The 14,850-nt window shown below is 44.9% G+C and overlaps 1 protein-coding gene across 1 annotated transcript in view; it reads right to left on the bottom strand.

The window, feature by feature from the left end:
* Positions 1-1,115: 1,115 nt before the first annotated feature.
* Positions 1,116-14,850, bottom strand: part of LIN28B (lin-28 homolog B) — a 175,358-nt gene continuing 161,623 nt past the window's right edge. Inside the window, exon 4 of the mRNA XM_030195661.1 lies at positions 1,116-2,192. Within this exon, the coding sequence (XP_030051521.1) occupies positions 1,799-2,192 (394 nt within the window). The 3' untranslated portion in view covers positions 1,116-1,798. The remainder of the gene's footprint in view (positions 2,193-14,850) is intronic.

The raw sequence follows: 14,850 nt of genomic DNA, 5'->3' as shown, positions 1-14,850 counted from the left end.
GGTTGTATAAAAGAACCCTGAAGCTTTTAATCCTTATTGGCTTATATCTGCTGGTCAACAATGTCACCAGAGGCTCTTAGGAAAGGGATTTTTCTTTGGTTGGGGGAAGTGGAGCAACTCCCCACCACAGCTTACGTTTATTGCTTTGGTACATGTGAACTATTGCCTGGCTCCCTGTGAAAAGCATTAGTTGAGGTTTGCAGCATGGAGTCTGATGGGGAAAGGCATTTCAGTCCCTTGGACTGGTCAGTGATAATTCATGTGCTCAATCTCCTTGACCTCACCCGAGTCCATTGGACATGGACTTACCCCAAGGAAGTGGTAAGAACATGTTGGTTTTGTGCCTTCTACCCTCCTGCCACTACACAACTGTGCTTCTGAATTATACAAACAAGTAAAATTTTGAGTATTATGGCCCTGCCAAGAGCCAACATCTCTATACATCTTCCAGGAACAGGGAAAAATGTGGCAGGGGACAGGCAAGTTAGTGCCACTGCCTGGGTATCTCACACCACATGTAGGATCACATAGTGGGGGAGGATGACGGTGCCCACTACTGCACAGCATCACTCCCTCCCATATTAGGGGTCATTTTATAAAGGGGCACCAATGTGGAATACCAAGAAGGCACTTTTTATTTAAAAATAAAGCCACCATAGATGCCTAGATACCTTTGTTAAAATAGGCAGCCAGAAGCAGCCCCGATAGCTCACAAACCCTCCCCCTGGTGTGTTTGTGTACACACACTCTGCATACATCACAACTCTAACCCCCTCCCTGTCCAAACCATGCCCCAGGGACTCCTACACAGCGCATAGGTAAGTGCGTGCCATCTTGCACACTTACTGACACATTCACCCACACTACCTTAAAAGATTAATTTTCTGCATGCAGAGTATTGTTTCACAGCATCACTTTCACAATAAAACAGCAGAGAAAATACCCTCTACTCATGGGTTTAAGTGGCATATTTGGAATCAAGATCTTGCCTTGAAAGATGAAGGCAGGGAAAAATAAAGGAAAGAGAAATAGAGGGAGGGCCAGTCCAAAAAATAAATAAATAAATAACACACAAAAACAACAAAACAAAAAAAAAAAAGAAAAAAACCCCCACCCCTTCGACCCAGACAGAGAAGAGGAAAAATGTCCTCTTCCTTTGTACCTTGAGTGGCATCTTGGGATATTTGCAGTGTCCTTTGGTAACTTTGGTAAGATAACAGCGAGAGTCCGGTAAGGAGAGCAAGATTTAAAATTTGTTTGTTTGTTTTTTGAAAACTCAGACTGCTCTCAGAAAGGAGAGCCTAAAAACCTGTCAAAAGCCAGGGCTATTGCTTAATGCTGGACCACCTGCATGACTGGAAATATGTACCCAATGCACGCGCAGGCAACACACAGATAAAGATCACACATCAGTATAAATCTCCATTTAGCATAGCAAATGGGTCTGGGAGTTCATGACAAACTGGTTTTGCCTACAGCATGACAGATTGTCTCCAATCAGGGTGAAATGTATTCAAAACCTACTGTTCAAAACAGTTTTGAATCCATCACAAAAGGTAAAATGAAAACTGAAGAGTGAGCGTGTGTGCACACAATTTGCACGCAGATCTATACATACGTGACTTTATACACACTCACACGCAGAGAGCGCCAGCCGACTTTCACGTTACTTGGTCGGAGCGATTTCCTGTTTTCTTATTTCTCAGTTCCTTGGCAGTAGTCGATGTCGTAGGTCAGCAGGCCATGCTCTGAAATAACTTCCTACCCCCCCCCCCCCCCCAAAACCACCAGCCTGCGTTCACATGAGGTAGACATCCACGAATGGATAAAGGAAAAATGAAATTCTTTTCAAATCAATGGAAATGCAAGGCTTTACGTTTTTTTTCCGTTTCTGTACGGATGGTCCCTTCCTGCCTAGCTCCTCGGGTGACCTGCTCGAGGGTGCTTCCTGTGGCAGGCAGCCTGGACAATCGGAGGCCTCGGACCTCCCTTCCTGAGGGATGGCAGAAGTGGAAGGCTGGGGTTCAGCCTCGAGTCTTCCCTGAGAAGTGGTGAGGAGATGCTGTGGTGCAGTCTTGTTGGGGCAGCTGGCAATCATGTGTGTGACGCTTTGACAGTAATGGCACTTCTTCGGCTGAGGCGGCAGGTTACATTCCTTGGCATGATGGTCGATGCCACCACAGTTGTAGCATCTGCTGATAGAAAGACAAACTGATTACAAAGGCTTGACACTTTACTGCTGTTTCAGCAAAACACTGATCAAAGCTTATTACTTCATGGCCTTTTTCAGCTTCCGTCAACAGCCCTATGTGAAGCTGGAATCCCATCTAGCAGTTTTACAGGCTTAAATGTAATGTGCTTTCCATATAAATGCTAGAATCCACTATATTAAAAAAAAAAAAAAAAACAGGTGTGGATGTAACAGATGATACAATCAAACAGTCTACAAAATTCACAAGCACACATATTAAAGGGAAGAAAAAGCCTCAAAGAGCTAAAAAGATCAAATATGATCACTTCAGTTCATCATTGGCAAAAACCTTCCCATGAACTTTCATTTTCATCTAATGTGAATGCATTTCCAATGTAATATGATACCAAATGACGAAATAGCACTTATCTGTCATAGCGCTACTATGGTGTGGTGATTCAGAGCCAAAACACAGTCATTAGGCCTGGGGGGTGAGCATACAGTCCTAACGACGGCGTTTTGGCGCTGAATCACCACACCATAGTAGAACCCATTTACAGCTCCAGTAATCAAACACATTCCAGACCTTTATAGAAAAGCTGTCACAATAATGCCGCACTAATGTCAAGGACTCTGACTTCGATGCCTGGTTCTCCGTTTTTCTCGAGCCCTCATCCCCATCCCTCATTCTTGGTGACTTCAACATACACACTGATAACCCATCTGACTCATACGCTTCTCAATTCCTCACCCTAACCTCCTCCTTCAACCTCCAACTGAGCTCCACCACCCCTACTCACAAATCTGGACACTGTCTTGATCTCGTCCTCTCTTCTACCTGCACACCGTCTAATCTCTGCGTCTCCGCTCTTCCCATTTCTGACCATCACCTGATCACATTCACACTTCATCACCCTCCCCCTCAGTCTCGCCCAACCCTAACTACTACCTCCAGGAATCTCCAGGCAGTTGACCCCCCCACCTTATCCGCTAGTATCTCTGATCTCCTCCCGTCCATCACGTCCTCCGAGTCCTTCGACAAGGCTGTCTCCAATTACAATGCCACTCTCTCCTCCGCCCTTGACACCCTTGCACCGTCTGTCTCCCGTCCCACTAGGTGCACTAATCCCCAGCCCTGGCTTAACCCTTGCACCCGCTACCTTCGCTCCTGCTCCCGATCGGCTGAACGCCTATGGAGGAAATCTCGCACCCATGCTGACTTCATTCACTACAAATTCATGCTATCCTCCTTCCAGTCCTCCCTATTCCTCGCCAAACAGGACTACTACACTCAACTGACTAATTCCCTCAGCTCTAACCCGCGTCGTCTCTTCGCCACCCTCAACTCCCTCCTCAAAGTGCCCTCCGCCCCCACCTTCACTCTCTCCTCAATCACTGGCTGACTACTTCCGCGACAAGGTCCAAAAGATCAACCTCGAATTCACCGCTAAACCTTCTCCTCCCCTTCCTTCTATCTCCCACCCCCTCAACCAACCAACCCAGGCCTCCTTCTCCTCTTTTCCTGATATCACCGAAGAGGAAACCGCCCATCTTCTCTCCTCCTCGAAATGCACCACCTGTTCCTCAGACCCCATCCCCACCAACTTACTTACCACCATCTCTCCCACTATCACCCCTCCCATCTGTCATATCCTCAACCTCTCTCTCTCCACCGCAACTGTCCCTGACACCTTCAAGCATGCTGTTGTCACACCACTCCTCAAAAAACCTTCACTTGACCCTACTTGTCCCTCCAACTACCGCCCCATCTCCCTCCTACCCTTCCTCTCCAAAATACTTGAACGCCGTTCACAGCCGTTGCATTGATTTTCTCGCCTCTCATACCATCCTCGATCTGCTTCAATCTGGCTTTCGCCCACTTCACTCGACAGAAACGGCATTATCCAAAGTCTGTAATGACCTGTTCCTCACCAAATCCAAAGGTCATTACTCCATCCTCATTCTCCTCGACCTATCCGTCGCCTTTGACACTGTCAATCACAACTTACTTTTTGACACACTGTCCTCTTTTGGGTTCCAGGGATCTGTCCTCTCCTGGTTCTCCTCTTATCTCTCCCATCGTACCTTCAGAGTACACTCTCATGGTTCCTCCTCCACCCCTATCCCGCTGTCTGTTGGAGTCCCTCAGGGTTCTGTTCTTGGACCCCTTCTTTTCTCTATCTACACCTCTTCCCTGGGCTCCCTGATCTCGTCTCATGGCTTCCAGTATCATCTCTATGCTGACGACACCCAGCTTTATCTCTCCACACCTGACATCACTGCAGAAACCCAGGCCAAAGTATCGGCCTGCTTATCCGACATTGCTGCCTGGATGTCCAACCGCCACCTGAAACTGAACATGGCCAAGACCGAACTTCTTGTCTTCCCACCCAAACCCACTTCCCCTCTACCTCCACTCTCTATTTCGGTTGATAACACCCTCATCGTCCCCGTCTCATCTGCCCGCAACCTCGGTGTCATCTTCGACTCCTCCCTCTCCTTCTCTGCGCATATCCAGCAAATAGCCAAGACCTGTCGCTTCTTCCTCTATAACATTAGCAAAATCCGCCCTTTCCTCTCTGAGCACACCACCCGAACTCTCATCCACTCTCTCATTACCTCTCGCCTTGACTACTGTAACCTACTCCTCACTGGTCTCCCACTTAGCCACTTATCCCCCCTTCAGTCCGTTCAGAACTCTGCTGCACGCCTCATCTTCCGCCTGAACCGATACACTCATATCACCCCTCTCCTCAAGTCACTTCATTGGCTTCTGATCAGGTACCGCATTCAATTCAAGCCTCTGCTACTAACCTACAAATGTACTCGATCTGCAGCCCCTCCTTACCTCTCAACCCTCATTTCCCCTTACGTTCCTACCCGTAACCTCCGCTCTCAAGACAAATCCCTCCTTTCTGTACCCTTCTCCACCACCGCCAACTCCAGGCTCCGCCCTTTCTGCCTCGCCTCACCCCACGCGTGGAACAAACTCCCCGAGCCCATACGCCAGGCCCCCTCCCTGCCCATCTTCAAATCTCTGCTTAAAGCCCACCTCTTCAACGTCACCTTCGGCACCTACACCTCTACCCAGGAAATCTAGACTGCCCAACTTTACATTTCGTTCTTTAGATTGTAAGCTCCTTTGAGCAGGGACCGTCCTTCTCTGTTTATTTTGTACAGCGCTGCGTAACCCTAGTAGCGCTCTAGAAATGTTAAGTAGTAGTAGTAGTAGACTCAAAAAGCAACTGTAAATCAACTACGGGATTGTAGAGAATAAAACACTTCCTAAACAATATTGTAATATTCCATGAATAAGCAAAGCACTTATTTATACTCACTACTCGGAGGGCTCAAAAAGCTACAGCCCTACCTATAAAAAATGCAGCACCCTATAATACCAATACACTTCCTGCTGGAACAAAAGAACACGGAAAAAGTCAGATTCATATACAGAAACTAAACACTAGCAGGCTCCAGTTCAGTTGAACCCCGTTGAGCTGGCCAGATCTCTCAGATATTAAGCGGCAATTTACCAGCTGTCTCACTGAATACCCCCACTAACCGGACATCCCCTAACTGGCTAGCACTTATCTGCTTAGCAAAAACATCCTAACTTTATGTGCAGAGTTAACTGGGCATCGGTCTGAATACCAATCGGGCCCGGTTAACTTCCGGTCAGGGCTTGTACCTGGATAGTCAATGCTGGAAATCGTGCACGCCCCAGCATTGAACATCCAGGGTTAGGTCACCCCCAGCTGTGAGTGGCTTACAAGCCGCTTAACATCGTGAGCTCAATATTACCCCTTAGAATATCTCACAGAAACTACATGCTAACAGCAGCACATCTTGGTCATATGTGCAAAACATGGACATGCCCTCAACAAGGGGGAAACAAAAGACCACAGATCAGTAGTGGAACTGGAAACTTCAAGAAGAACCACATGTACAGCAATGCTAGAGAAATAGAAACTGAAATGAAGATCTTTACGCTCCATGAAAAGTCATCGATTTACTCTCCTGCAATGAAAGAAAGCTCACTACCAAAGCACATGATCTTCAGCATTCTTCTACTTAGTACCAAGGCTGTGGAATGATTTTCCAAAATAGATTAGATTAGAATCCTCATTTTTTTGAATTTTATGAACTGGCCTATGGTTCTATAAATTCCTGATTCTGAACTGGCAATTTGTAAGACTGGAAAGCACTCTGCTTGTCAGACTTTTAAATTTCTTTTACCCTATCCCTGAACTTTTTATTTATTCTCTTTCAAGTGACTGTGTTACGTGTCCTATAACTAAAGTTGCGTTCTTTCCTGGTCTACTTTTAATGCAATTGTAAACTGCTTGGATCAGCTTCTAGCAAGTGGTGTATCAAATGTGTGAATAAACAAACAAGATATTAGAGATGTATATTTCACAAATTAATACATTTAGAATAAAAATATTTTTTCTACTTTTGTCGCATGAGCATTTTATTTTTCCATTTGTTTGGTCCAAGTGTCTCCTTTCTGCTTTTCTCTGTTTTTCCTGACACTTCCAGAGTTTCTGTCCATTTGGCATTTCTTCTCTCTCCATGTCCACCATCTGTCTTCCCTATGCATCCATCTGGTGTCCCTGTCTCCATTCTTCCCCAATATTTAACATCCATCCACTCACATCCCTATCCCTCCCGTGTCCAGCATCAACCCTCAGTGTCTCTGTCCTCTATGCTCCCTCCATGCCTGGAATCTCTTTCTCTGTCCCTCCCCTTTGTCCACTATTTCTTCCTCTTCTTCCATATACCTCACATGCTGGGGCCAGCATCTCTCTCCCTCCATCTCCCATCTGTACCCCCCTCTCTTATCTGATCTCTCCTTTTCTTCCCTCCAAACCCTGTGGGGAGATCAACATTTCTCCCCCTTTCTTCTCCCTCCCCTCCATGAGTCTAGTATGTTTTACTCTTAACCCCCCCCCCCCCCAAAGGCTGGCATCTCTCTCTCACCCCCCCCCCCCCCCACACACACACAGGTCAGGCATCTTTCCTTCTGCCCCTGGCCCGGCAAGCTTACGGTGGATTGCCGGCATTCAGTGGCAGCGATGCAAACACATTCAACTTCTGGCTGGCCCTCCTTCTTCTGCATCCCTGAAGTTGTGTCAGAGCGGAAGGAGGAAGATCAAGGGGGGCTGGCCCATCAAAAGCAGCATGTGTTTGCAACACTGCTGCTGAATGCCAGCAATCCACTGTAAGCTTGTTTGGGGGAGCGACAGCTAAAAAAAAAAAAAGAGAGAGAGAGAGAGAGAAAAGACCTGAGGGCTGTGAGCAGGGAGCCAGCAGCAAATGTAAAGACTGGCACAGCAGGTGGCTCCTACCACTGGGCAGCCCTCAACTTTTTTGCTGTTACGCCTCTCATCTCTGCACATCACCAGCCAGTTCTTCCACCTCTTCCTTTCTCCCCCACCATTTTTAAAGCAGCTTCAAACTTAGCTGCTAATAAGAACAGAAGTATAAGTGAAATGCAATAAAAACAACAGTATGCACGTCACTGGAATAGTACAAATTTTTTGGGATCTCCATCGCTAACTCCAGACTCCGTTCCTTTTATCTTGCTGCACCATATGCCTGGAATAAACTTCCTGAGCTGGTACGTCAAGCTCCATCTCTGGCCGTCTTCAAATCTAAGCTAAAAGCCCACCTTTTTGATGCTGCTTTTAACTCTTAACCCTTATTCACTTGTTCAGAACCCTTATTTTATCATCCTCACTTTAATATTCCCTTATCTCTTGTTTGTCCTGTTTGTCTGTCCTAATTAGATTGTAAGCTCTGTCAGGCAGGGACTGTCTTTTCATGTTTAAGTGTATGGCACTGTGTACGTCTAGTAGCGCTATAGAAATGATAAGTAGTAGTAGGTATTTGTGACCTGGACTGGCCCACTGTTGGAAACAGGATGCTGGGCTTGACAGACCTTTGGTCTGTCCCAGTGTGGCAACGCTTGTGTATTTAAATTACCAAACGTATTAAATGAAATGACAAAAAGACTGCATATTACCATCACTCCAGCATGCAGGGCCCTTTACAACACTATCATTCACTTCAAGCTACAGCAAAAATGAAGAGCTGCATAATTTTCTACCTCAAAACAAACACTGGATTTATTTAATGTTTCTAGAGATAAAAGCAGACATGGCTAATCCATGATCCTCTTAGGCTGTCTCAAAAAGAATTAAAAAATATATCTAGTTTCAAGCCTCAAAAGCAGCCATGGTGAAGCATATCCCACCTATCGTCTTCTCATTTTTACATTTCTCTCCCCCTCCCTAATAAAGAGACACAAAGATAATCAAGTTATTTTCTTCAGCTGGAATGGACTTTTAAAGCACAGAAAAGAGATTACTGTATAATCCTCTTCCCTACATGCAGGTATTAAAACACTAAACCTACCAAAGAATGCAGTCTTCAGAACATTCCATTACTTACAGGGAGATGAAAAGCATATTGAATTAAACTCATGTTAGAATTGTTTTATCACCAACTGCTTCTAAAAAAATTTATCAAAAAATGAAACTTCTTTTTCCAGTTAAACCAAGACACACCAGTAGAGGGTAGCAAATACTCAATTACGAAACATCTGCAGAAGCGAAGGAACAGAGATTTATTTTATAATGTGAAACAAGAGATGCATCTTTATTATACAAAGGATCTCTGAGGAAAAAACCTGGAAAATTTGGGAGAGTGCAAGCTTTCAAACACTGCTGAATTCAAATAAAATAAATACTGATATAACCCAAAGTTGACTGAGAGGGTGTTCACTGGGAAGAAAGGATATGCAAAGCCAAAAAAAAAATGTGGTTAATTTTAATATTTTCTAATGAACTTTTCATGATTTTTGCATGTTATTTTAGCTCATTTCATACATTCGTTTTCATAATGTTTTATATGTGCATTAACATTTTATTAATGCATGCTCATTTGTAGGTTTATGTGCATACAATCATTTTGCATGTAGCACAATTTTTATGGCAGCCAAAGAAACCAAATGCCTGCTAATGAACACACATCTCTATCTGGAAGAGAAAAACAAGAAATATATGATTTTAATTCTGTGTCCTCTTTCCAAGGAGTACAGGGCTGTATAGTATGGTGGCCAAGAGTTAGGCACCCTAATGTCATGTGCTCAGTGCAATTTTATAATGGCATCCAAGTGCCAAGATGCCGTTACAGAATACGAACATGTCAGCTTTGGTACGCTTACAGTTAAGTGCCAACAGTCACGCCGAGTCAATGGCAGCCATAACTGTTGGTGCCTGTGCTCTGAACTGCTCATAATATTCTCTAAGTTATGCATCAACCTCACAGATTTCTGAAGGGGAAGAAATTTTAATGATTTTTATTTTGGGGATAATTTGGGAGTTTAATGTATGGCATTCCTGAATGGATGCAATTGGGGGGGGGGGGGGAGGGAGGGAATTTAATCATTTATATTCCAATTAAACCAAAGCAGATTACAGTACAAACACATACAATAACAAGAAAACCAATCAGCCAGTTCATGCCTAGTATAAACACAAATCACTCGTATTTCATTCAGAAAAGGCTTCTATAAATGGGCTTTCAAATATTTCTTAAACTGAAAGGTGTTAGAACCAAACCTCAGAGGACCAGGAAGCTTATCCCGTACCAGCCCTGCAGCGGAGAAGGCACAAGCATGAGTCTCGGCGTAATGAAAATCCAATATGGATGGCAGAGCTAATTGCTTTGTATTTTCAGATCTCAATTGCCGACGTGGCTGATATATTTCAAAACTCTAAAATATATATTTAGGAACACTGGCATACATTCTTTGATGGATCAATTGAGGGAGAGGGTAGATTGCTGTCTCATTTGTACAGTGCTTTTATAGTTTTTATTAACTTGTGTGCAGTACAAAAAATGACTTAATAAAAAGGTACGTCTACAGGTTAGGATTTCTTTTTTTAACCACTTAAGTTTGCGCTTTCACATTGATTAAAAAAATATAATAAAAATGTCACTGGAAGACTAAGGGGTCCTTTTACAAAGGCGCACTGAAAAATGGCTTGCAGTAGTGTAGGCGTGGGTTTGGGCGTGCACCAATCCATTTTTCAGCGTGCCTGTGAAAAGCCCCCCCCCCCCTCTGAAAATGAACATGCTGCAAAATCAAATTGCCCCACGTCCATTTTGGGTCTGAGACCTTACCGCCAGCCACTGACCTAGCGGTAAAGAATCTGGGCACTAATGACCTGTATGCGTTCGAGAATAAAAAATATTTTTCAGACATGCGTTATCAGATGCACGCCAAAAATGAAATTACCGCAAGAGCCACGTGGTAGTTGGGTGGTTAACTCCAATTTGGCACGCGTTGCACACGCGTAGATGCTTACATAGAAACATGACGGCAGATAAAGACAATATGACCCATCGAGTATGCCGATCCTCTGTAACCCCTAATTCTTCCTGTTCCTAAGCGATCCCACATGCTTATCCCATGCCTTTTTAAATTCTGGAACAGTCCTCGACTCCACCACCTCCACCGGGAGGCCATTCCACGCCTCCACCACCCTTTCTGTGAAATAATACTTCCTTAGGTTATTCCTAAGCCTATTCCCATTATGACATCACAATATGAACTCTGGTTACCAGAGACTGAAACTCTTCACACTAAGGGGGGAAAGTAAGCCAAGAATAGGACAATTGAGCCATTGTGATATCACTGATGAGGTTGGCTCTTAGGCATTGGTGGAATAGAAACATAGAAACATGACGGCAGATAAAGACCAAATGACCCATCCAGTCTGCCCATCCTCTGTAACCCCTAATTCTTCCTGTTCCTAAGCGATCCCACATGCTTACCCCATGCCTTTTTAAATTCTGGAACAGTCCTCGACTCCACCACCTCCACCGGGAGGCCATTCCACGCCTCCACCACCCTTTCTGTGAAATACTTCCTTAGGTTACTCCTAAGCCTATTCCCTCTTAACTTTGTTATATGCTCCCTCATTCCAGAGCTCTCCTTCATTTGAAAAAGGCTCTCTTCCTGTATCATGTCTCCTCTCTCCCTTCTCTCTTCCAGCATATACATGTTGAGGTTCATAAGCCTGTCCCTATAATTTTTGTATTCAAGACCACTTACTAATTTCATAGCCGCCCTCTGGACCGACTCCATCCTGTTTATATTTTTCCGTAGGTGTGGTCTCCAGAACTGCATGCAGTACTCCAAATGAGGCCTCACCAGAGACTTATACAACGGCACTATCACCTCCTTTTTCTAGCCTCTCTTTATGCACCCAAGCATCCTTCTGGCTTTGGCCATTGCTTTTTCTACCTGTTTGAAAGCTTTAAGGTCATCAGACACAATCACCCCAAGTCCCGCTCTTCCTTCATACTCTGAAGCACTTCACCCCCTATACTGTACCGTTCCCTCGGATTCTTGTGACCCAAGTGCATGACCCTGCATTTTTTGCAATTAAACCTTAGTTGCCAAGTATCGGTCCATTCCTCCAGCTTCACTAGGTCCTTCCTCATGTCACTCACGTCCTATAGGGTGTCCACCCTGTTGCAGAGTTTGGTATCATCCGCAAAGAGACAAACCTTACCAGACAGCCCTTCCACAATATCGCTCACAAAGACGTTAAAAAGAGCTGGCCCTAGGACCGATCCCTGCGGTACTCCACTGACGACCTCTTTTTCTTCAGAGCAAGCTCACCACCACCCTCTGTCTCCTACCATTCAACCAATCTTTTACCCAGTTACTCTAGGTCCCGCACCGAGGGCACTCAAATTTATTTATCAGTCGCCTGTGCGGAACCGTGTCAAAGGCTCTGCTGAAATCCAAGTATACCACATCAAGCACCCCTCCCACATCCAATCGTTTGGTCACCCAGTCGAAGAAGACAGTCAGACACGACCTGCCACTAGTGAAGCTGCTGCCTCGGGTCTCGCATTCCATGTAGTTCAAGAAATGTCGCAATCCTCCTTTTCAGAAGCGTTTCCATTAGCGTGGTCTCGGTGGTTCCTTTGCACAAGAGTGGAAGTAAGGAACAGGTTGGGAATTACAGACCTGTCAGTCTGACCTCGGTGGTGAGTAAGCGGAGCTGACAGAACTTCTCCGAATTCCTTAAGCACCCTCGGGTGTATCCCATCAGGCCCCATCACTCTGTTTACTTTTAGTTTGGCAAGCTCCTCAAACACAGTCCTCCGTAAACGGGTCTTGGTCTACCATACATCCATCCCCTATACCAAAGGGAAATCGTGCCAAACAAATCTCATTGAGTTTTTTGATTGGGTGACAGGAGAACTGAATCAGGGACGAGCTATGGACGTAATCTACTTAGATTTCAGCAAAACTTTTGACACGGTTCCCCACAGGAGGCTTTTAAATAAACTGGATGGGCTGAAGATAGGACCTAAAGTGGTGAACTGGATTAGGAACTAGTTGACGGACAGACGCCAGAGGGTGGTGGTGAATGGAGTTAGCTCGGAGGAGGGAAAGGTGAGTAGTGGAGTGCCTCAAGGATTGGTGCTGGGGCCGATTCTGTTCAATATATTTGTGAGTGACCTTGCCGAAGGGTTAGAAGGTAAAGTTTGCCTATTTGCGGATGATACTAAGATCTGTAACAGAGTGGACACCCCGGAGGGAGTGGGAAAACATGAAAAGGATTTGAAGAAGCTAGAACAATGGTCTAAGGTCTGGCAATTAAAATTCAATGCAAAGAAATGCAAAGTGATGCACTTAGGGAATAGAAATCCACGGGAGACATATGTGTTAGGTGGCGAGAGTCTGATAGGTTCAGACGGGGAGAGGGACCTTGGGATAAACATAAAGGAATCCTGTTCAGAAGGAAAGGATCCTCAGGAGCTTAACTGAGATTGGATAGCAGAGCCGGTAGTGGGAGGCGGGGCTGGAGGTTGGGAGGCGGGGGATAGTGCGGGGCAGACTTATACGGTCTGTGCCAGAGCCAGTGGTGGGAGACGGGACTGGAGGTTGGGAGGCAGGGATAGCGCTGGGCAGACTTATACGGTCTGTGCCAGAGCCGGTGGTGGGAGGCGGGGCTAGTGCTGGGCAGACTTATACGGTGTGTGCCCTGAAGAGCACAGGTACAAATCAAAGTAGGGTATACACAAAAGTAGCACACGAGTTGTCTTGTTGGGCAGACTGGATGGACCATGCAGGTCTTTTTCTGCCTTCATCTACTATGTTACTATGTATAGCCTTTGTTTTCTGCAGGCTTAGTAAAAGGACCCCTACAAGATTAACATATTCTCTAATGTTTTGAGAGACCGTGGAAATTAAGGGGCCTCTTTACTAAAGTGCGGTAAGCATTTGCATTTAACATGCCTTTACAGCCAAAATTAATGCGGGGTAAGTGCAAAGGCTGCAACAGTTGAAAGCACGTCCAATATGTTCCCTGCAGCTGCCATGCAGAAAAGTTTCTGTACCGTGTCTTAAGTTAATTTGCAATTGATTACATGCTACTGTATGCTAACTACAACGTGCAGTCCACACCCCGGCTCATCTCACAAGCAGTTAGCATGGGATTTTAGAAAATTGGCTGTTTTATTTATTTGTAGCATTTGTGTCCCACATTTTCCTACCTATTTGCAGGCTCAATGTGGCTTACATTATGCCGTGATGGCGATCGCCATTTCCAGGTACAGAATTTCAAATGGTAATACATTTAGGTGTATACATACATGGTAACGAGGAATACATTGTGGTATTGCATACCAATGATTTTGCATCAAGGTGCATAGATACATGGTACAGAGGATTGCATTATGGTATTGTAAAGAGGTTTCTAAGTGATAAAATGAGTTGTAGCATAAGTTAGGTCATCGACTATTGAGATGTCATCTTCAATTTAGGAAATAGATTGGCAGTGCATATTGTGTAGCTTTCTTTAATAGCAGTGGGGTTAAACAATCAAGTGACAAGAGTTCGGTCTTGTCTAGTTCGTGTAAAGTCTATTTATTTTGTATTTAAGATGGAACATTATGGTAAGCCTTCTTGAACAAGTTCGTTTTCAGTAGTCTACGGAAAATTGTTTGGTCATGTATTGATTTTATGGCCTTCGGTAATGCGTTCCATAGTTGCGTGCATACGTAGGAGAAGCTGGATGCGTATGTGGATTTATATTTCAGTCCTTTGCAACTGGGATAGTGGAGATTGAGGAATGTTCGTGATGATCTTTTTGCGTTCCTAGTAGGCAAGTCTATGAGGTCTGACATATAGGTCGGGGCTTCCCCGTGAAGGATTTTGTGGACCAGGGTGCAAACTTTGAACGGAATTCGTTCTCTTAAAGGGAGCCAGTGTAGTTTTTCTCTTAGGGGTTTGGCGAATTCGTATTTCGCTTTCCCAAATATGAGTCTGGCCGCTGTGTTTTGGGCTGTCTGAAGCTTCTTAATGACTTGCTCTTTGCATCTGGCATAGATGGCATTGCAATAACCCAGATGACTTATCACCATCAATTGTACCAGGCTACGGAATACTTCCCTTGGGAAGAAAGGTTTGACCCTTTTAAGTTTCCACACTGAGTAGAACATTTTCTTTGCAGTATTTTTCGCATGGTCTTTGAGTGTGAGATTTCGGTCGATTGTGACTCCCAGAATTTTCAGACTATCTGAGACTGGGAGGGTGTAGTCTGGGGTGTTTATGGTGCTTGGTTTTG

Source organism: Microcaecilia unicolor, chromosome 3, assembly GCF_901765095.1.
Source record: "Microcaecilia unicolor chromosome 3, aMicUni1.1, whole genome shotgun sequence".
NCBI classification, from domain to species: Eukaryota; Metazoa; Chordata; class Amphibia; order Gymnophiona; family Siphonopidae; genus Microcaecilia; species Microcaecilia unicolor.
Note: the sequence above shows the minus strand (reverse complement) of the source record. Positions and strands in the feature narration are given on the sequence as shown.